The 21,769-nt window shown below is 37.9% G+C and overlaps 1 protein-coding gene across 1 annotated transcript; it reads left to right on the plus strand.

Moving 5' to 3' along the window:
- Positions 1,870–21,453, plus strand: LOC109826131 (probable V-type proton ATPase subunit H). Its single transcript, XM_020393107.1, is given in 15 exon segments — positions 1,870–2,076; positions 2,205–2,287; positions 2,380–2,391; positions 3,744–3,857; positions 4,612–4,714; positions 4,790–4,862; positions 6,700–6,765; positions 6,839–6,956; positions 7,506–7,667; positions 8,078–8,203; positions 8,304–8,340; positions 8,343–8,428; positions 8,951–9,130; positions 20,973–21,098; positions 21,101–21,453. Coding segments are annotated over 14 exon segments (1,356 nt in total). The 5' UTR covers positions 1,870–2,076; positions 2,205–2,257; the 3' UTR covers positions 21,224–21,453.

Genomic DNA, 21,769 nt, shown 5'->3' on the forward strand with positions numbered 1-21,769 from the left:
CTGCACCTCCCCTACACCTCCCTCCTCCTCCTCCAGTCCCCCTCTGCCACCTCCCCCGCTCCGCCGCCAGTGCCGTCCTGAGGAACTTCGCGTGGCCGTCGACAATCATGGTTATCATATTAACATGTTTAACTCTTACGGATAACATGTTAACTATTAATAGTTAACATGTTATCTGTAAGAGTTAACATGTTAACAGTAGGAGTTAACATGTTAACGTGATAAACATGATCCGCTGGCATGAGAAAGAGGAGGGTAAAATTAGGATTTAAGCCAGCTGGCATGTCGAATCATGAGCTGACATATCTAATCATCCGCTGACATGAGCTAAAATCATGATGGAGGGGCCTGGACATAATTTTTTAAAAAACAAGGGGCTGCAGCACATTTAAAAAAATGAGGAGTTCGGGCACATTGAAAGTTGGATTTTGGGGCTTAGAAGCAATTTTTCCTTTTTTTTAAAGATACTTGTTTTTAAAGCCTCCAATAGTGCATTTTAACCGGTATTTTTTCTTTTTTCAAACGATCAATGATGAGTTATATATTCTGCACAAATGTGGGAAAAATCAAACTTTTTTTTTGAAAACTAAAAGGGTCTATACATTGAGGATTGTTGATTAGGACTGAGATAATTGTTCAGAACTTCTATACTTTATGGTTCATATTGAAACTAAAAGGTGTCAAATGTTGACACAACCCGCTGATCTGAATCCTGACTAATTTCTATAAGAATTAGTTACTCATTTTGTAAAATAAAAATAAAAAAATAAAATTTACATTAATAATAACAAAAGAACAAAAAGTAAATTTAAACTACAAGTAATGGAAAAAGAAAATAGAAAATCAAAGCAATAAAAAGCAAGAAAATAAATCTACTCTATAAAACATGAAGAAAAATTACACTACAAACATAAAAAAAATCTACCAAATATGGAATAAAATTAATAAAATAAAATATTAAAATATATAATTCGAAAAAAAATAAAGAAATTTACATTTCAGGCGTTGGTCCATTGTAAGCAAATCTTCATACTCATTATGAAAGAGAAGAGTAACAAAAATAAAAAACGGGTACCAGTGAAGCTATAAGACTAATAAGCGGGTCGGGCACGGGCCAACCTGTATGACCTGTTTATTTGTTAAAATAAATTCAGCGAGGAAAATTTTTAATTTTGAACTATTTGCAAACTTAACTGTAAAAAACGACACATTTTATACTTATTTTTCAAATTCGACCCAGTTTCAACCACCTAGCTGAAATTGGATCGAATTTGAAAAAAAAACTTACAAATTTCACGGGACTTCAAGTCCCGTGAAGTTTTATTATGTAACAAAACTTCATGGGACTTGAAGTCCCGTGAAATTTATAAGTTTTTTTTTTCAAATTCGACCCAGTTTCAGCTTGGTGGTTGAAACTAGGTCGAATTTAAAAAATAAGTACAAAAGAGGTCAATTTGTGCAATAAATGTTCTAAATAGGTCGAAATTGAAAATTGTCCAATTCAGCGTCTATGTTTCTCCTTTCTTTGGACAAATTTTGAAAACCATATGATTTACAAAAAAAGTCGCAAACAACGAACTCTTCTAAAAATAATTGTCAAAACAAACTTAGTTTTAACCGTCGGGCTGAAAACTAGGTTAGTTTTGATGAAAAAAAATTATAAAACTTCATGAGATTTTAAGTTCCGTAAGAAAATAGACGGTAGTAAACTTCACAGGACTTCAAACAACATATAATAACGTTAATTTATTAACATTAAGCCGACGGTCAAAACCGACCGGTTTCAGCCGAACCAAGGCGGTTTTGACAATTATTTTTAGAAGACGCCGGTTTTTGCGTTTTTTTTTTAAATCCGATGGTTTTCAAAATTTCTCCCTTCTCTTCACTCACACCTCCATAATTTCTGCTCAACTCGGCGGTGACGAACGCCGGTTGACGGCGAGCGGTGGTGCCGAGCGGCGGCGAAGTGTGAGGGCTTTAAAGTTGCCGATCGATCAACAATCCCCATTAAAGGAATTCAAACTAAAGAAGAGAAAGATCGTTTCTTGGAAAAAGTTCTGTCCTTTTTGCAAATTGGTACTTGTTTTTATTACGGTGCTTTGAGATAGCGGGTTGATTTGGATTATAGGGAGATAATGGGTCCGAATAGTATTACAAATGGCGTTAACTCTCTCTTTGATTACTAAAGATTTGATCTTGTGCAGTCTTCTTAGATCTGCTGTGGCCTGTTGCTGATCAGTAGAGGGATTTGATTGCAATGGATCGTGGCGAATTGACCACTGAGCAGGTTTTGGGATCTAATTGTTTCGCTTTGTTTGATTGATTCAAGTCCATTGGATGCGTTTTGTTTTGATGAGTTACTTTGAACTAAATTTCTAGGTTTTGAAGAGGGATATGTTGGATTTAATCTAATAAATCTATTTGTGGGCACATATGATTAATCAATGTGTATTGCTATCTTTCAGGATAACCCACTAAAGTGATCAATTAAGTTGGGTTAATTTGGTATTTAAATAAGTCATGGGGTTATATGTGCAGATACCAGGTTGTAATTGTGATTTATTGAGGGGCTAAATTACAAAAGTACAACATCTATAAATAAGGGGTTATGGTCCCTAATCTAGGGTTACTACATTCTCTAATTCTCTTCACCCCATCTAAGAGAGAAATTCGGTTTAGAGAAAACCCTAAGGTTAGAAGATCCAAAACCCAAAATCAAGATCAAGCAATGGATTCAGGTATAAGCTTCCGCTCTTTTGATTATTGTTAATCTCTTTGAATTAATCATGGCTATATGGTTTTAGATCTCAAGTTTTATGATGTAGATCTAACAAGTGGTATCAGAGCCACCTTGATTAATTCTTAGGGATTTAAGTTTTATTGGGTTTTTTTTATCTTAAATCTCCGGTTAAAGATTCAATTTTTTTTGTTCTCGGATGAACAGTAATGTTCGGTGAACAGTAGCGAAAAATTTTTCGGATGAACAGTAAAGTATTTTTGGATGAACAGTAACTGAAAAAATCGCCGGTGAACAGTAACTTTTTGGAATTTTCTTTGATTTTTTCTTCAAAATTTTCCAATTCTGGATCTGTTTTGAAAATAAAAATCAAAGATTTTTGGGTTTGACGGCGGTTTCAGTTTGAAACCCTAAGGGTTCATGGCGAAAATTGAGGAGGTGGTTACCTCAAACGAATGATATAGTCAATGGACGAGATTGTTCGGAAATACCTTTTCAGTGATAGCAATTTTTGAGCTCATAAGGTTATACACAATTTAAGGAATCATATGGTGCCCAAGTGGGAGATTGTTGGATTTAATCTAATAAATCTATTTGTGGGCACATATGATTAATCAATGTGTATTGCTATCTTTCAGGATAACCCACTAAAGTGATCAATTAAGTTGGGTTAATTTGGTATTTAAATAAGTCATGGGGTTATATGTGCAGATACCAGGTTGTAATTGTGATTTATTGAGGGGCTAAATTACAAAAGTACAACATCTATAAATAAGGGGTTATGGTCCCTAACCTAGGGTTACATTCTCTAATTCTCTACACCCCCATCTAGCTAGAGAAATTCGGTTCTAGAGAAACTCTAAGGTTAGAAGATCCAAAACCCAAAATCAAGATCAAGCAATGAATTCAGGTATAAGCTTCCGCTCTTTTGATTATTGTTAATCTCTTTGAATTAATCATGGCTATATGGTTTTAGATCTCAAGTTTTATGATGTAGATCTAACAGGATATACCATGGGAGAGTTATATGACGACTGAGCTCATCACAGGGACATGCTTGCAGCTGCTGAGGCGATACGATCACAAACCTGAGAGCCAGCAAGCTGCACTGCTTGATGATGTGAGAACTATCCTGCAAGTTGCCCTAAACATGCTTTATTTTTTTCCGAATTCGGTAGTAAGTTATTTGGAGTTTAATTGTTTCCATTTGTTGGCCAGTTTAGTCTTCACAATGTTGACAGTATTGATCAAAATCTAAATTTGGATATGGAAACATCATTTAGGTGTGATTTGAAATTCTGATATGCACAAAAACTATATAGAAATAACAATTTGAAGGATTTTCAACATGTTTTACCTATGTGATATGTTGACAAAATCGATGTTTCATTATTTTCGTAAAATTGCTTAATTTTTTGACCCTCGATACATGATTAAACACCCATCAAAAGCATCAAAAATTTTATTTCTAGGTAGTTCCTGTGTATGACATCACATCCGATGATACTGATTTTCAACTTGGAAACTCCAATTCTAGATCTGGATGATAGTTTCCACACATTGAAAACTATCAATTGTAGCTTAGCTCCTCTTGTAGTATCCAAATCTTATCTTTTATAGTTTCCACACATTGAAAACTATCAATTGTAGCTTAGCTCCTCTTGTAGTATCCAAATCTTATCTTTTAGTGATCTCTCTAATTAATTTCTAATCTTATTTTGGACTTTCAAGCCATTATGAGTAGTTGTAGAGTTTTTTTTTAATGTGACATTTTCATCATATGCGAGTAGTGATAGAGTTGATTAAAAACAACTTACATAGTTCCTGACTTCCTGCATCATTGTATTAATTTCATGGGTGCTATACTTTTGCAGGAGAGGCCTGTGTATGTTAGGGTTTTTGTGAATATTTTGCACGACATTTCCAAAGAGGAAACATTAGAGTATGTCCTAGCCCTCATTGATGAAATGCTCACAGGTATAATTCTTTTGACAAAACTGTGTTCAAACGCTAGTATCGACATGTTTGACACACTTCTTTTTTTCTCCGCAGAAAATCCTAAACGTGCTAGGCTGTTTCATGACAGTTCTCTATCAAGTACAGACACTTATGAACCTTTCTTAAAGTAAGATCTTGGTACAAGTGCATGGGTTGGTATTATTTTTCATCTATTTCTTTTGGATATACTCTGTTAAGATGCATACTGCTAGTCTATATAGAATCATATCATGGACATTCTTACCATATCCATTTTGGAGAAAGTGAGAAAAATCGAAGTGAACTTGTTGGATTCTCCTTGACGCATGATGGATATTTCTTATTGTATAAGTCCTTAATTTATAACATTTTTAGGTTTTGGTTGACATTGTGCAGACACATGACTCTTGTCAAACATATTTATATGCATCCCATGCATTTGGATGTATATGGTCCTCCTATTTTCTTCTTAATGCTATGAAGTTTTTGAATCTTTTGGATCTGTATCTTTAAGAATGTAAATGTGAAGTAAAAGTTTTGTTGCACAAGGTGACATACAGTAAGTTTTTTCTTTTTTCTTTCGCGTGAAGATGGAGAAAAGAATCCAAGGGCTATTGCATTGATGATGTCATTTAAATATGTCTAGATAAGGTTATTGTAATATTACAACATATTAGTTGTGTGTAAGCCACCCTTTCAAAAACCAGTGCCTGATATCAGCATTAAAAAGTTTATAGCTATTTCCATGAAATATTTTAGTTTTTAACATTATTGTGTTGGTATATATATCCCCATTATAACAGAATATCTCGTTCCTCTGTTCATTCCATTTCGACATATAGTGTTTTTTATATATACTACTATATAATGGAAATAGTTGGTTAGGCCAAAAATGGATGAGAGGTGGACATTTCCTCCATTCTTACTGTATTTGAAAAGGGTAGAATTGTAATTTTATAGGAGAACTTTTTTCCTTTTTTTTCTCTTTCTTTTTTCTAGAACTTTCTAAAATGTTGACATGAGCTTATTATTAAGGCTCATTAATAACATACCCATTACATTGCATATTATAAGAGATAAAAATATGAAATGATAAAGTTCTTTTCAAAAAAAATGCACATAAATAAATACAATAAAAACAGCTATTATAATTTCATTATGTTCCAATGTAAATATTATTGAAAGTGTATATCTAGATACTTGGGCTAAAAATAATTAAAATAATAACTTGAATGAAATATGAAAAATAGACTCTTCTAAAGAACATTATCTAAGAAAATTATGTCATCGCTCAAATTGAAATATTTATTATAGCCAATTCCAAATAAGATATATAAAATATAGCTTGTTAAATGAACAAACACTATAACAGGCTCTTGGAAAAATTGATGATCCCTTAGGGAAGTGACCCATTTTATATAAAAATTAGAAATTTTAAGTTTTAATCTGTTACACATGCATTTGCACATGCAATAGTGCTAGTTATGCCATACTTGTAATTCACGTGCTCATTCTTGTTTTATCTGCTCTCAGATATGTGTTCGTCATGCTACCTGGTTGCTGGTACATAATCTGCCTGAGGGTATCAATATCTTAAGAATTTGGAGTTCCTTCTAGTTTATCTGTTGGTGACACCATCTAATTGTACCTGTATGACGTCTCATCAGATTTACATAGTGATCTTAAGTTCTTAACTGCTTTCTGCCCAAACTGTTGATTTTTCCCCTTTCTGCACTGGAATATCCACCATTTATTTATTGTGGTTCATTTTTAGTTACTCAAGTTTCTGATCATATAAAACCTTAGTGTTGTCTTGGCCTTTCTATAAGACAGATGGCCTCGTTCATAACTTCGGAAGATTAATCTGCCTTCTGCTTTTGCGAGTTTCATATGATATGCCATCTAGAATCCTGTTGATGCTGGTTGGTTCATTTTTTGGTTTTCACATTTATTTTGTACGCTGATTTACATTTACAAATCTTCAGATTGCTTTGGAAGGGAAATTGGTTAATACAAGAAAAGAGTTGTAAATTACTGTCCCTCATTGTAAGGTAATTGAAACCATCAATTTCGACGTTCATTGAGACAATACGTAGTTTTAACTGAAGAATTTTATGCTTACAGTGTTCAACCTAAACTTCACGAGGGTATTGTTTCAAATGGAGAAGCTACACATTCGAAGAGCACATTTACGTCTTCTGATGATGTGTTGAATAGCTTGGTTGAATGGTTATGTTCACAGGTTAGGATTTCTCCAAGAAGCAACATTTATATGCTTAATGACATGTTTTGTCATTTTAATCAAACATACCGGGAGTAAGATGAATTACGCGTACTCACGAGTCACGACATTTTCATACAATGCTTTGTCCATTTGCTGTTGAATTATTCTTCTGAGTGTTTTGATAATTTTCACTGTGTACTCTTTCTTGATCGTGGTGTTCTTCATCATTAGCAACGTTCACCAAGTTAATATTAGTTGATAAACAACTAATGGATGGTGAAACTCACTTGGAAATGTCTCCAGTGTTGACTTGGACCTAATGCTCACATTGGGTCCTTAGAGTACTCTAGATCTGCTTCCTAATCCAATTTGAAGTAGACAGGTTCAAATTTATGTGAATTGTTTCTTCTAATTAATGCATAATTCATAAACATCAAAAAATCAGGATGAACAACATGCACTCACATGTCTAGACCATCCGGAACCCTGTTTATTTTCAGTTATCTGCTTAAGCACTTATTTTGTCCTTGGATTGAGTACTCTTTAGGTAAGTTTTTATATATGCAGTTGAGGAATCCATCTCATCCTAGTCGTTCTGTCCCAATGGCTGTCAATTGTCTGTCTACTTTGCTGAGGGAATCTAGTGTTAGAACTTCGTTCGTGCAAGGAGATGGCGTGAAATTGCTCATTCCTTTGATTTCTCCAGCATCCACCCAACAGTCTATCCAGGTAATGTAATTTTTTATTCTTAGCACATTTCATATTAAATAATGCATCTTTGTAATGATGACTGAAGTTTATGGCTGATAAGCTTTTGGGGATCAAAAAATGAACTTTGTTACATAAGAAAGCACATGATAGAGATCTAGAAACATGTCCAAAGGCTTCCAATATTTGCATTGAGATATTTGCAACCACTCAAAGTAGGTATCTTCCATTTCACACGTTCAAAGCCTGTGATAGGCTTTAGTTGATTTAGTAGTTTTTCTTGGCTGCTTCATGTTCATGCATGATTATTTTGATTTTTCATGTATTTTGCACAACTCAGGCATAGAACTATTACCGCTTTAGGCGAAGCCATATTTCAATAAATAATTTGTATAAATACCTGAAATTAACATTACCGTGCTGTTTTGCAGCTTCTTTATGAAACATGCCTCTGTGTTTGGCTCTTGTCCTATTATGATGCAGCAGTAGACTACCTCTCGACTACTAGAGTCCTGTCAAGACTTGTGGATGTTGTCAAAGGTTCCACTAAAGAAAAGGTGGAGTTTGTTAACTGTTTTCTGTTAAGGCTTTTTAGTTTCCCTACTTTCACTATATTATTTTTTGAGTGAAGATTTGAAACCTGTTGATCTACTGTAGGTTGTGAGGGTGGTCATTTTGACCTTTACAAATCTGCTTTAAAAGGGGCCTTTGGGGCGCAAATGGTTGATCTTGGATTACCACAAGTTGTCCAGAGTCTAAAAACACAGGCCTGGAGTGATGAGGTGAGTTTGTCCTGTTTAATGGAAATACACAACTTTTAGCTGGTAAGAACTTTGGATTCTACTGGGGTCTTTGTGGTCTTTCCTTTACATTTGTTGACATTATAACTGCAGAGTAAGCTTCTAATTTGTTTTAAGAGTAAGCTTCTAATTTGTTTTAACTAGTGTATAATGTTCGTAGTTTGTAGTATATAGTTTTTGATACAATAGGAGAAAATGTAAAATCCTATTAGGCTACCAATTTTAGAGATAATCCACTTCATGATTATCTTTCTTCTATATTGAGCTACAGTTATAGTGCTAAATCTACACTAGACTGTTTTAGAGATGTTACCTATTTCTATCGGCAACTAGCTAGTATATTAGCCTCATAAAATATTTAGCTTATTTACATAGAAAATTTTCTTCTCTATAACTTCAGATGACCATTTTCTCTGTATCTTTTTCCCTTTTCTTCTTAGTTCTTCTTAAAGTTGGTTCACTTCAGAAGCATTTAACATTCTAGATTTCTCATTTGGTATGTAGGATTTGTTGGAAGCACTGAACCAACTTGAAGAGGGGCTCAAAGATAACATTAAAAGATTAAGTTCTTTTGATAAATATAAGCAAGAGGTCCTTTTGGGTCATCTAGACTGGTCTCCTATGCACAACGATTCAGGATTCTGGCGTGAGAACATTACAAATTTCTAAGAAAATGATTTCCAGGTGTGGTTTTTAAATTCTATTTGTTTTCGGTCTTCTCACGAAACTTAATATTTTGTCAGAGAAGTATGCTTTTTCTGTGTAGCTCATGTTCTCTCTCTGTCTTGTATGTTGCCTAGTATAGGAAAATGATATAGGGGTCCATCAATTGACAGGCATAACACCTCGATCAATTAGTTGTCTGGGTTTTTCAGCTTCGTTCTGTCCTCTTCCATGGGTGACGCTATTTTGATGTGTAAAACTAGGGTGTTTATGTTGAATTGCTGATAATGGTTCTGTGGGACCTGTTCCCTATTTATAAATTTCATGGATGTTTTAGAAATTTCGAGACACATTTTTCAGCTTTGAGAGTGTTTTGAATATTTTCTTTTGCTTGTAATAGTGTCTAATTATGCTTGCTTGATGAAACAAACTGCATAAGCTATCGGCATTTTCTCTGCAGCGTAATTCCTGTGACCTGGTAATTGAGGAATTGCCATTAATCAAGACAAATGTTTTGCTTGATGAAACAAACTACTATGCATACCACAGAAGGATTCTTCATCCTACCAAGGTTTGCTTTGGACTAAAAAACAAAATCCAAGCCTTGATTAACTCCGGCGTCATAACGGCGAAACAAACCAAATAAAGACGACATTAACTCCAAAGAGTATACGAGTATAAATTACTTCTCCATGCACTCCAAAGGGTATACGAGTATAAACTGTTTCCCGAACCTCCAACCGATATAAGAGGTTAAAAAAAACTGCTTCTCCATGCACTCCAAAGGGTATACGAGTATAAACTGTTTCCCGAACCTCCGACTGATATAAGAGGTTAAAAATTACTTCCTTAAATTACGCGCTCCAATAATGTAACCAAATATGATTAGACTTAGGTTCACCTAAAAGCTGGGGGTGGATACGAGGTTATCATGGCTGAATACGAAGGCAAGAACCAAGACCTGATTCTGTATCAAGAACAATAATATTACTCACAAACGAGAAGTTTCTGAAAAAGTACTATCCCTAGTACATTCAGGGTAATCTATTTAACGGGAAGTTCTTGGAGAATGCTATATATGGTATTCTTAAGGATAACCCGAAACTAATTGATTATTCAAGGTAAAAATCAATCATCTGAATAATCCACTCTTAATCATGATAAAAATGATTAAGAACCTCCCGATGTGGCTATTTAATCATGTCCAAAATGATTAAAACCCCTCATATTGTGATTTTTTGAGCACTCTTTCATTGAGATGAGACTCCATGACTTCATCAAGTCAATCTTCCTTCACGAACCTCTGAAATCCTTCAAGGATGAAGCATGTCCCATTTGCTTTTCCTTCATCCGATTCTTGGTTGGTTTCAATAGTCGGGATCAATTTCGTCAACTCCCACTGTGACTTTCCAAGTACTTTTTCGTTGAGATGAGATTCAATGACCTCATCGGGTCAGTCTTTCCTCACGAAACTCCTACGGTCTAGTTGTGGAGTGCTTGATGATTCACAGCCCTTCACCATAAAATCCATCACCGATCAAATCAACTGATAGTGAGCCCATCAAAAATGCTTCGTGGTTAAATCCACTCAAACTCACGCTGTGTCCGAGCCTTTAACACTCCCACTGTTGAGCTTTGACACAACACCTAAAATTTCAATCCATGACATTTGGCAAACCCCTTTTTGTTTTAAAGTCTTATCACTGGTTACCAAAAACCTCTTCTGAGTGATTTGTGCAAATCTACATTCCTACTGTTATTTGTACCTCCACTCCCCCCATTTGGTCAAACCTTTAAACAGTTAGGACCAAAACCAAAATCCCCTCTTGATTTCTTCCATGAACGAGAGGTGCACAAATTGAGCGATCAAACCTTTAAACAGTTAGGATCGTCTCAAACCCCTATTTGGTCAAATCTTTAAACAGTTAAGACCAAAACCGAAATCCCCTCTCGATTCCTTTCATGAATGAGAGGTCCACAAATTGAACGATCAAAACCTTTAAATAGTTAGGGTCATTTCAAAACTCCTATTTGGTCAAACTTTTAAACAGTTAGGACCAAAACCAAAATCCTCTCTCGATTCCTTCCATGAACGAGAGGTCCACAAATTGAACGATCAAACCTTTTAACAGTTAGGATCGTCTCAAATCCCCATTTGGTCAAATCTTTAAACAGTTAGGACCAAAGCCAAAATCCCCTCTCGATTCCTTCCATGAACGAGAGGTCCACAAATTTTGAACGATTAAACCTTTAAACAGTTAGGATCGTATCAAACTCCCATCTGGTCAAACCTTTAAACAGTTAGGATCAAAATTGGAATCCCTTTTCGATAAATGAAAGGTTTCCACACATTCCCATTCGGTCAAACCTTTAAACAGTTAGGACCAAAGTTAAAATTCCATCTCGATAAACGAGAAATCCTCTTTTAGATTGGATAATCAAACCTTTAAACGGTTAGGGTTATCTAAATCTTCTCGATTCTTGGGATGAAAATCACACTCTTAGTTTCACCCTTCAGAATCTTGAAGTAGAGATCCTACTTTGAGTTTCTTTTAGACCAGGAGATAGAATATAAAATTCTTCCTCTTCGATTTTGGATTTATCTCTACCAACAAAAAAGAGACCAAAAGATAGAATATAAAATTCTTCCTCTCCATCATCGGGTTCATCTCTACCAACAAATAAGAGACTAGGAGATAGAATATAAAATTCTTCCTCTCCGATTTTGGGTTTATCTCTACCAACAAAAAAAGATCAGGAGATAGAATATAAAAATTTCTCTCTCCGATTTTGGGTTTATCTCTACTAACAAATAAGAGACTAGGAGATAAAATATAAAATTATTCCTCTTAATCATTGGGTTCATCTCTACCAACAAAAAAGAGACCAAGATACTCCAATAGGTACACGAGTCTAAACTGTTTCCAAAAAGAGACCAAGATACTCCAATAGGTACACGAGTCTAAACTGTTTCCCTACCCTCAACAGGAAGTTTCTGGAGAATATCACGAGTCTAAACTGTTTCCCTACCCTCAACAGGAAGTTTCTGGAGAATATTACTCAGAATATTCTTAGGGATAACCTGATTACCTCCCAACGGTTATACGAAGTTAAACTATTTTTCGAAAACTCCGATGAGTATATGAGTATAAACTGCATCTCCTTGAACCTCCCAACGGGTATACGAGGTTAAACTATTTCCCGAACACTCCGATAAGGTGTATGAGTATAAACTATTCCTCCATCCTTCAACACCAACTCTGATTCAAGACTTCAATAACGGTCAAGCGATAAACGCAGCACCGGAAGAATTTTAGCTATTATACAAAGCACTGAGTAGACTAAAAGATGAAGAAGTCAAGAATTGAAGCTGTTCATAGATTCTTCTCAACTAAGTACTGAAGAGATTGTAAGTAAAACTTATCTTATCTAAAGTATCCCAGACTCCTCTCTAAAAGATCGAGTCTGAGATACTTTGGAGGGGGTATCTGTAGGTGTCAAAAAATGCTTACGGACTTCTAGATACTGCTCAAGACAAAGAGAAGATGGTAAACGCCATTATCTTATTCAGAGGGAATCGTCCAAAAGAAGCGAAACAACATAAAAGAACATTGTACACACCAACGATAAAATACACTGACAGACGACATGTTTAGGCGCGGCAGCCTATGGTGACGCGCCATAGGCGCGGCAGCCTATGGTGACGCGCAAATAATACAGTAGCCTTTTATGTGAATTGTTGACAATTTTTAACATCTCTTGGAGGTCCACGTGGCAGCATATCAGAAAGAGAATGTGTGCTGACGTGGATAAGTAGTTAAACCACGAAAAAAGTGGTTAAAAGTCGTGGGAGGACGGTTTCGAACATGATGGAACGTGACTGGAACTGCCTCTTTGGCCGCGCCAGTCCATACTGATGCGTCAGTAGCCGCGGCAGCATAGGCTGACGCGCCCAAAGAGCATATATTCGATCAGTTATTTTGCCTCCATTTCGACTGTTGTGCACTCCTATCCCTATAAATACCTCCCTAGACACAAAACAAAGGACGGGAGGGTAGATTGGAGAAGAGAGACTTGAGCTTTTGGTGATTTGGAGCAAGAGAGAGAGTCTCCATTCTTCATAAACACTTTCAAGAAGCTTTTGACGATTCCCAAAGATCTAAGCTCCGACTTGATCTTTGGAAGAGTGAACATCTTACATCGATAAGATATTCGCTTAAAGATTCTTACTTCAATAAACGAAGAAGAATATCTAAAAGCCTTCACGATTCAATCAAAATCTGTGAATCGGTGGTTCACGAGCTAACGCACCCTCGGCACAGGCAAAGATCCCACGCAAGTAGCGATCCAAACAACGATTCTGCGTTTGTTTCTTAGGAACTTGTAATTTAATTTTTATTTTAAAGTGTAGTTTTACAAAGTACGAAGCTCACTCTTTTGTATTTATTGTAATCGATAAACAGTTATAAACTTATAATGAATTCTACAACAGAACTTGTTCCTGACGCAAACAACGGCCTCCCAATGACCCTTCCCGGGGTCGTGCATGTATCTGGATACCATGCTCACGGCCTGTGACAAATCTGGCCTTATACATACTATCGCATACATCAAGCTACCCACAGCATTGGCATATGGAACTTTGAACATGTATTCCCGGTCCTTAACTGAAACAGGTGACATCTTAGCTGATAGCTTAAAGTTGGGAGCCAATGGAGTACTCACCGCATTGACATTGCCATCATAACTGAATTTTTTCAGCATCTTCTACAAGTAACTCCTCTGTGTCAACTTAAACCTCCCCTTCACCCTGTCTCTCTCGATCTCCATACCCAATATCTTCTTTGCTTCTCCAAGGTCCTTCATCTCAAATTCGGATGATAACTCTTTTTTTAACTTTATAATAGCTGAAGTATTCTTGGAAGCTATGAGCATATCGTCAGCATATAACAGCAAATAGATATACTCACCATTCTGTAGCTTGTGCATGTAAACACACGGGTCATATGGGCTCCTCGTGTACCCTCGGCCAATCATAAAGCCGTCGAATCTCTTGTACCATTGTCGCGGCGATTGCTTCAATCCGTAAAAAGACTTCTTCAGCTTGCATACCAATTCTTCCTTTCCTGCAGCTTTGAACCCCATAGGTTATGTCATGTAGATCTCCTCTTCTAAATCTCCATGCAGAAAGGTTATTTTCACATCCATCTGGACCAAATCTAAATCTAGTTGTGCCACAAATGCCAATAAAATACGAATCGACGAATGCTTCACAATAGGTGAAAATATCTCGTTGTAATCATTGCCCTCTAGCTGTGCATAACCCTTGGCAACCAATCTGGCTTTGTACCGAATGTCCCTAATAGAAGATCCCTCTTTCTTTGCATACACTCACTTGCATCCAATAGCCTTCTTACCCTTCGGTAGTTTTACAAGTTCTCAAGTGTCGTTCTTATGAAGAGACTGCATCTCTTCCTCCATGGCTTCCCTCCACCTATTCGAATCAGAGCTTGACTTTGCTTCCTTGAATGTAAAAGGAACCAAGTCATCAACGACTTCTGCTGATAAAGCATATGCAACCATGACATCGTCATATCTAGCTGGCCGACGAATATTTCTTCTTGGTCTATTAGTTGTAATGGACTCCTAAACATGACCCTGTTTCTGAGTTCCAACATCCACTGTATCCTCTAAATGCTCGACTGTCATCCCATCTCCTTCCAGTGTCACCTCTGTAGGAGCCTCAATGGATACAATGATATCTGGAGTGGGTGGAGTCACATCATCCTCCACCTGTTACGATATCCCAACTGTCTGGTCTTCCTCTACCTGCTGAGGAACTTGAGGCTTCATCATGTACGCCTCATCAAATGTGACATTCCTAATAACTATCTTCTTGTCTTGTGGATCCTATAACTTGAAGCCTTTAACTCCATCTCTAAATCCCACAAAGGCTGTTTTCCTCGCCCTCGGATTCAATTTATCATCATTGACATGGTAATAAGCTGGATACCCAAATATCCGAAGCGACTCATAGTCACTAGCTATCGAACCAGACCAACGTTCCAACGGAGTCTTCCCATGTATCGCAGTGCACGGCAACCTTTTCACGAGATGGCTTGCATAAACCAACTCTTTGGCCCAAAAAGATCTAGACAATCCACTCTGCATCATCATACATCACATCTTCTCCAGCAAGGTACGGTTCAATCTCTCTGTCACCCCGTTCTGTTACGGTGTCTCTCTAACTGTGAAGTGTCGCCTAACACCGTGATCCCGGTAAAACTGCAGAAACGGATCACTCTTATACTCTCCATTGTTATCTGAACGTAGAGTCTTCACCTTTCTACCTGTCTGCAGCTTCACTTTCTTCTTTCACTCCACAAAAATATCCAGAACCTGATGTTTATGCTTCATCGGGTATACTCAATTCCTCCTGGAATAGTCATCAATGAAAGTGACAAAAAACCTGATGTTTATGCTTCATCGGGTATACTCAATTCCTCCTGGAATAGTCATCAATGAAAGTGACAAAATAGTTAGCCCCACCAAGTGATGTGTGCTTGTCCTCCTGGAATAGTCATCAATGAAAGTGACAAAATAGTTAGCCCCACCAAGTGATGTGTGCTTGGAAGGACCCCAAACATCTGTGTGAATGTAGTCTAATATACCTTGGGTATTGTGAATAGCGGTGTCGAATTTCTCTTTTGTCTTCTTCCCAAGTATGCAATGTTCACACAGCTCCATCTTGCAGGTCTTTGCACCCTTTAATAGCCCCTGCTTCGTCAATAACTGCAAGAATTTATCACCAGTGTGTCCCAATCTCATATGCCATAAACTGGTAGTATCTTCCTCTGTGGTAATCGAAGCTGTCAGACCTCCTGTTACTGTATTGCCCTTCAAGTAGTAAATATTGTTTTCCCTGACACCTCGTATCACCACCATGGACCCCTTTGTGACCTTCAGAGTCGCATTCTCCAAGATCACCTTATAGTCAGCTGCCTCCAAAGTTCCAAACAAAATGATATTCTTCGTCAATTGAGAAACGAATCTTACTTCCTTCAGTTCCCGAGTCACCCCGTCATACATCCGGATCCGTACTGTACCAATACCAGTAATAGGGCATACGTGATCATTACCCATGAGCACGATATCCCCTCTTTCTAACTCCTCAAAGCTAGAGAACCAATCCCTCCTAGAGCAAATATGGTATGTAGCACCAGAATCCATCATCCACTCCGTAGAGTCAGCGTAACAAACTGACGGTAGTGCAGAGAAGGAATAGCCTGAAGAATCTGTATCTGAATTGTCGTCACTAGCCTTGACAACATTCACTTCCGAAGCTTATACAGCTTTCCCTTTATTCTTCCCAGTTTTATCTTTCAATTTTGGGCAATCGTTCTTCTAATGTCCTTCTTCTTTGCAAAAGCGACATTGATTCCTACCAATATTTCTATGGCCACGTCTTGACTTCGATCTTGAACGATCACCTGGACGACGGTTTGGACCACGGCCTCGAACTGCTAATGCATCTCTGATGCATTCTCTGAGGGTTCGTCATTACTCTTCCTCAACTCATAATTCACTAAAGCTGAGGTCACCTCATTGTAGCTAACCGTAGTTCTTCTATTTATCATAGTGAGAACAAATGTACCAAAATCATCCTCCGGCAAAGAACACAATAGTAGCATCGCATTGTCTTCATCCTCAACCATGATATCTACATTGGCCATATCTGAAATTAGCTTCGTGAAGTTGTTAACATGCTCCCGAATGGAAACTCCCCTCTTCATCTTGAATTGGTAAAACCTCTTCTTCAAGTGAAGCCGATTCTCAATGCTTTTCGTCAGATACTTCTCATTGAGTGTTTTTCACATTCTCTTCGCCGATGTCTCGTTCATTACGTCATAAATAAGATCCGGCGTCAAGCATGACCGAATAACTCCACAAGTCTTACTATTCATCTTCTTCCAAACCTTGTCCTCTATATCAGCGGGTTTCTCTTGTAACTCAAGAGTCTCCTTCAAATTCTGTGCATCCAAGGCGTCCATCACCTGACACCTCCATAATCCGAAATTAATCTTGTCGTTGAACTTCGGAACATCAATCTTCGTGTTATTGATGCTCAGACTTTGTATCGCCTTCGAAAGAGACGATCCCGATATGCTTGTTTCTCTCATGTTGTCGATCTAACTCTTCAGATAGGAATCCAACAGCGAATCCTTTGAACAAGCTCCTAAATCCAACCTGACTCTGATACCACTTGTTATGCGCAGCGGAAATTTCGGCAGCACCTCCGGTGCGTAAGGTGCACAATAAGAGATTAGATCGTAAGAATTCCTGTCTCACCAAGGAAACAAGAATCTGAAGCGGATATCTCAACAAAGTGAGATATCGGTTCTTCCTCTTATCAGTTCTAGGACTAACCTGTCGAGGGATCCTACAAGCTATTACAAATCACGACAAGAACACAAATTTTACGTGGTTCGACAAATAGCCTACGTCCACGGGGCAAGGAGGGGGATCTACTATTAGAGGGAGAGATACAACTAGGTTTACAATCTCATAATCTAAACCCTCACAAACTCTTAGATCCCTTACAAAATCTCTCTCAAGGGGATGCACAAAACCCAAAAAAAATGACTGCTTTAACTCTAAAGCCTCAGCCGAGCTTGCATGCACAGTCGCCAACAAAATCCCCTCAGCCGAGCATTTTTCTTTTCTGCAGCCGCCGCACACCCTTAATTGCTCACGCAGCCGCAAAAGCAATTACCTTGCACCTGACCTCGCACGCCTCCAATTGCACAAACCCTTGCACGCTTACACAGCCGCCACTTGCACACGCCTTCGCCCAACCCTAAATAAAAAACAAGTTGATATATATAGTTGCGCAGAGAAAGTCGGGTGGGCCTGGATTTTCACCTCTTCACGCGAGAATAAAACTCCGCTCATTCACGTGGTGGTCCCCCCCACGTGATCCACAGTTTAGACAAAAGCGAGAAAGATAAAAAGGACGAGGAGATTGAAAGGGAAATCCCTTCAGAATTATTGCTAATAAGAGTCACGTACGCGCAGAAAATTCCTCTGTCCTCAGAGTTACTACTCCAAGTAGGCCTAGGTATTAGGAATCCCTAATTATTAAGTTTCTCTGTATCCTAACTCTACTTAGACTAGGATTCCTTTTTAACTGAGGAAACCTTGGCCTCTATATATGTAAAGCCTACATGCGTATTGAAACCCCATGAAGACCAGACTGGCAGTAGCTCGCCAGAGAGAAGTTCTCTTCTATCCTTGGTTCTAATCAACTCTCCGTTTCACGAAAATCAAGGAGATTGAGTTAATGTAAGAAGAAGTTCGACCACGACGAAGAAGAGTCGAGGGCGGCGACAACACAATGGAGACAAGAGTCGAAGAAGAAGCACCTGTGTAGTTAATAAATGCTCCGATCACTGATCAGAAGGAAAAGGAGAAAAGGAAGAGAGAGGTTCAGTGGATAAAAGGGTTGTCATCTCCTTCAAGTCGACAACAACGAGAAGAAGAGAATCATCCTTTAAGGTCACATTGTTATTTTTCGATGACCGACGATGATGAAGAGGAGGAGGAGGACGAGGAGAGGAGAAAGGTTTGGTTGACGGAATCATCATCGTCATCTCCTTCTTCACAAAATCAACAACAACACGAGAAACATCCGGTAGTCAAGACGGGGCTATGGAGACAGATAGCGGCTCAAAGAGGTCTATCGGAGCCAAAGTTTTGTCTGAAGAAAAGGGTGACAGTAACAGAAGCAAAGAAAAACCATAACCGGTTAGAGATCGGCAAAGACGACTTTGATCGGTCGATGCCGTTGCTGAAGCTTGCAATACGATCACATTCGAAGGCTTCGCAGGACGTGACGGTGATGGATAAGAGGGGGAGGGAGTACAATGTTTTCTTCAAGTTCATCGACAGTAATTGTAGGTATCGGTTCAACGGCAGTGACTGGGGGAGGTTCATGAAGGACAATGCGTTGCAGGCTGGGCAAACGTTGAGGATCTACGAATTGGGTGATGGTGAAGGAGGAGACTACGGCTTTGCTTTCATTAATACCCAAGATCAATAGAGGGGACAAGTGATGTGTCCCCCTCCTATTGGATAATGAGTTGACCATTATTAATGATGACCAATTCATTATCCAATAGAAGGGGGACATCTCACTTGTCCTCCTTATTGGTCCCATATTTTGGGTCCCTATAGCAAAGCATAGGAAGAAAAATTCCTTAAAAACCCAAAATATGGGAGCAATAGAGGGGACAAGTGAGGTGTCTTCCTCCTATTAGATAATGAGTTAGTCATTATTAATGATTGCCAATTCATTATCCAATAGAAGGGGGACACCTCACTTGTCCCCATTATTGGTCCCATATTTTGGGTCCCTATAACAAAGCTCAATAGGGAATGATGAAGGAGGGAGTGATCTGCCGTTACGCTTTTATTGTAATTATTATGTTCTCTTTTGGAGCAACTTGTTGGTTGGAATTTGCAGATATATATATATATATTCCCAAAAAAGTTTATTTGATTTCCTGTTATTTGTCTTCGGAGGTAATTGTTAGGAGGCCGGTAATGTTTCCATCAGTTTCGGGTGGTTTATGCTCTTTATTTGTGCCGCTAATTTTTCTATTTTACTTTTCTTGTTTCTCTCTTATTATTATTATTATTATTATTATTAATTGAACCTCTCTCTTCCTTTTCTCCTTTTCCTTCTGATTAGTGATCGGAGCATTTATTAAGTACGCAGGTGCTTCTTCTTCGACTCTTGTCTCCATTGTGTTGTCGCCGCCCTCGACTCTTCTTCGTCGTGGTAGAACTTCTTCTTACATTAACTCCATCTCCTTGATTTTCGTGAAACGGAGAGTTGATTGGAACCAAGGATAGAAGAGAGCTTCTCTCTGGCGAGCTACTGCCAGCCTGGTCTTCATGGGGTTTCAATACGCATGTAGGGTTTACATATATAGAGGCCAAGGTTTCCTCAGTTAAGAAGGAATCCTAGTCTAAGTAGAGTTAGGATACGAAGAAACTTAATAATTAGGGATTCCTAATACCTAGGCCTACTTGGAGTAGTAACTCTGAGGACAGAGGAATTTTCTGTGCGTACGTGACTCTTATTAGCAATAACTCTGAAGGGATTTCCCTTTCAATCTCCTCGTCCTTTTTATCTGTCTCGCTTTTGTCTTCCTCATCTTCTCCTTTTCTAAAAAGTCGGGTGGACCTGTTCCCTATTTATAAATTTCATGGATGTTTTAGAAATTTCGAGACACATTTTTCAGCTTTGAGAGTGTTTTGAATATTTTCTTTTGCTTGTAATAGTGTCTAATTATGCTTGCTTGATGAAACAAACTGCATAGCCATCGGCATTTTCTCTGCAGCGTAATTCTTGTGACCTGGTAATTGAGGAATTGCCATTAATCAAGATAAATGTTTTGTTCTGAAATTTTGTATGGACTCATGGCCTTCTGAACTATCAAGTTCTCCTATTAGTTTTCGTATTTAATCGAGAAAACTTCTGATTTGATGATGACCAAGGGTGGTTGGGATAGAGGCTTTATTATCCTTGTAATAACTTTGGATAGGAAAATTTATTAAAAAAAAGTTATAGACTTCTGTTAGATGTGAGTTAGGATTCTTGAGGATGATGAAGTAAGAGGTTAGGAAAGAAGTTTACTGTGACCGAAAGCCTCCAATAAGCTTTCGCATTTCCGTTTCTGTGTGCTTTGCTTCCTCAAAATTCCTGTTCTGAATATCAGTTTCATTTTAGTACCTTCTTGACTCCAATATTAATGCTTTCTTCTATGTTTAAATAACTGTCCGGTACATTCTGTTGCAGATTTTGCGCGTTCTCATCACAATCATGGACACTTCAAATGATCCCACAGCACTTGCTGTCACTTGCTACGATCTCTCTCAGTTCATGCAGTATCATCATGGTGGTCGTATTGTCGTCTGGGATCTCACAAGGCAAAGGAGCGGGTGATGAAGCTCATGAACCATGAGAACTCCGAAGTGACTAAGAACGCTCTGCTCTGCATCCAGAGGCCATTCCTCGGATCCAAATATTCTAGCTTGTTGCAGGCGTAATTATATTTCTCTCGGAGGGAAGAGGCTTTGTTTGCAGCCTGAACTGATGAATGCTACCTCAGTCATCTTGTCCCTGAGGTGTTATATTTTGATCAGGTTCCATTTGCAGGAGAATAAATTCATTATGTCAATAAATGATATTGGTTATACTATTGTACTCCAATTTTCGATTGGTGTATAATTTATTCAGTTTGCCCCTGGGGGAGTTTAGGGGCATCCCGTTTGTGGCATCTTGTGCCATTTGCACCTGAATAAACTTCAGGTGAAATATTTGAATGTTTCAGGTGAAATATTTGAATGTGGCATCTAATACCAAAATCTTGTTTAAATTATTAGAAAACCGCCCAAGCTAATGCGGTTAGGAGGAAGGGTTTCTTGGAAAATTGTTTAAACTTGAAAGGGGTATTTTGAGAACCCCAAAAGTTAAGGGGAGGTTTTATGAAATTTTAAATGTTAAAAGGGGTTATTTGAGAAACGCTCAAATCGAGGGACGGTTTTGAAATTATTCTACAATCAAGATCTAAGTTGATCTAGCTTAGAAAATGG

The sequence above is a fragment of the Asparagus officinalis genome, chromosome 10, assembly GCF_001876935.1.
Source record: "Asparagus officinalis chromosome 10, Aspof.V1, whole genome shotgun sequence".
NCBI classification, from domain to species: domain Eukaryota; kingdom Viridiplantae; phylum Streptophyta; class Magnoliopsida; order Asparagales; family Asparagaceae; genus Asparagus; species Asparagus officinalis.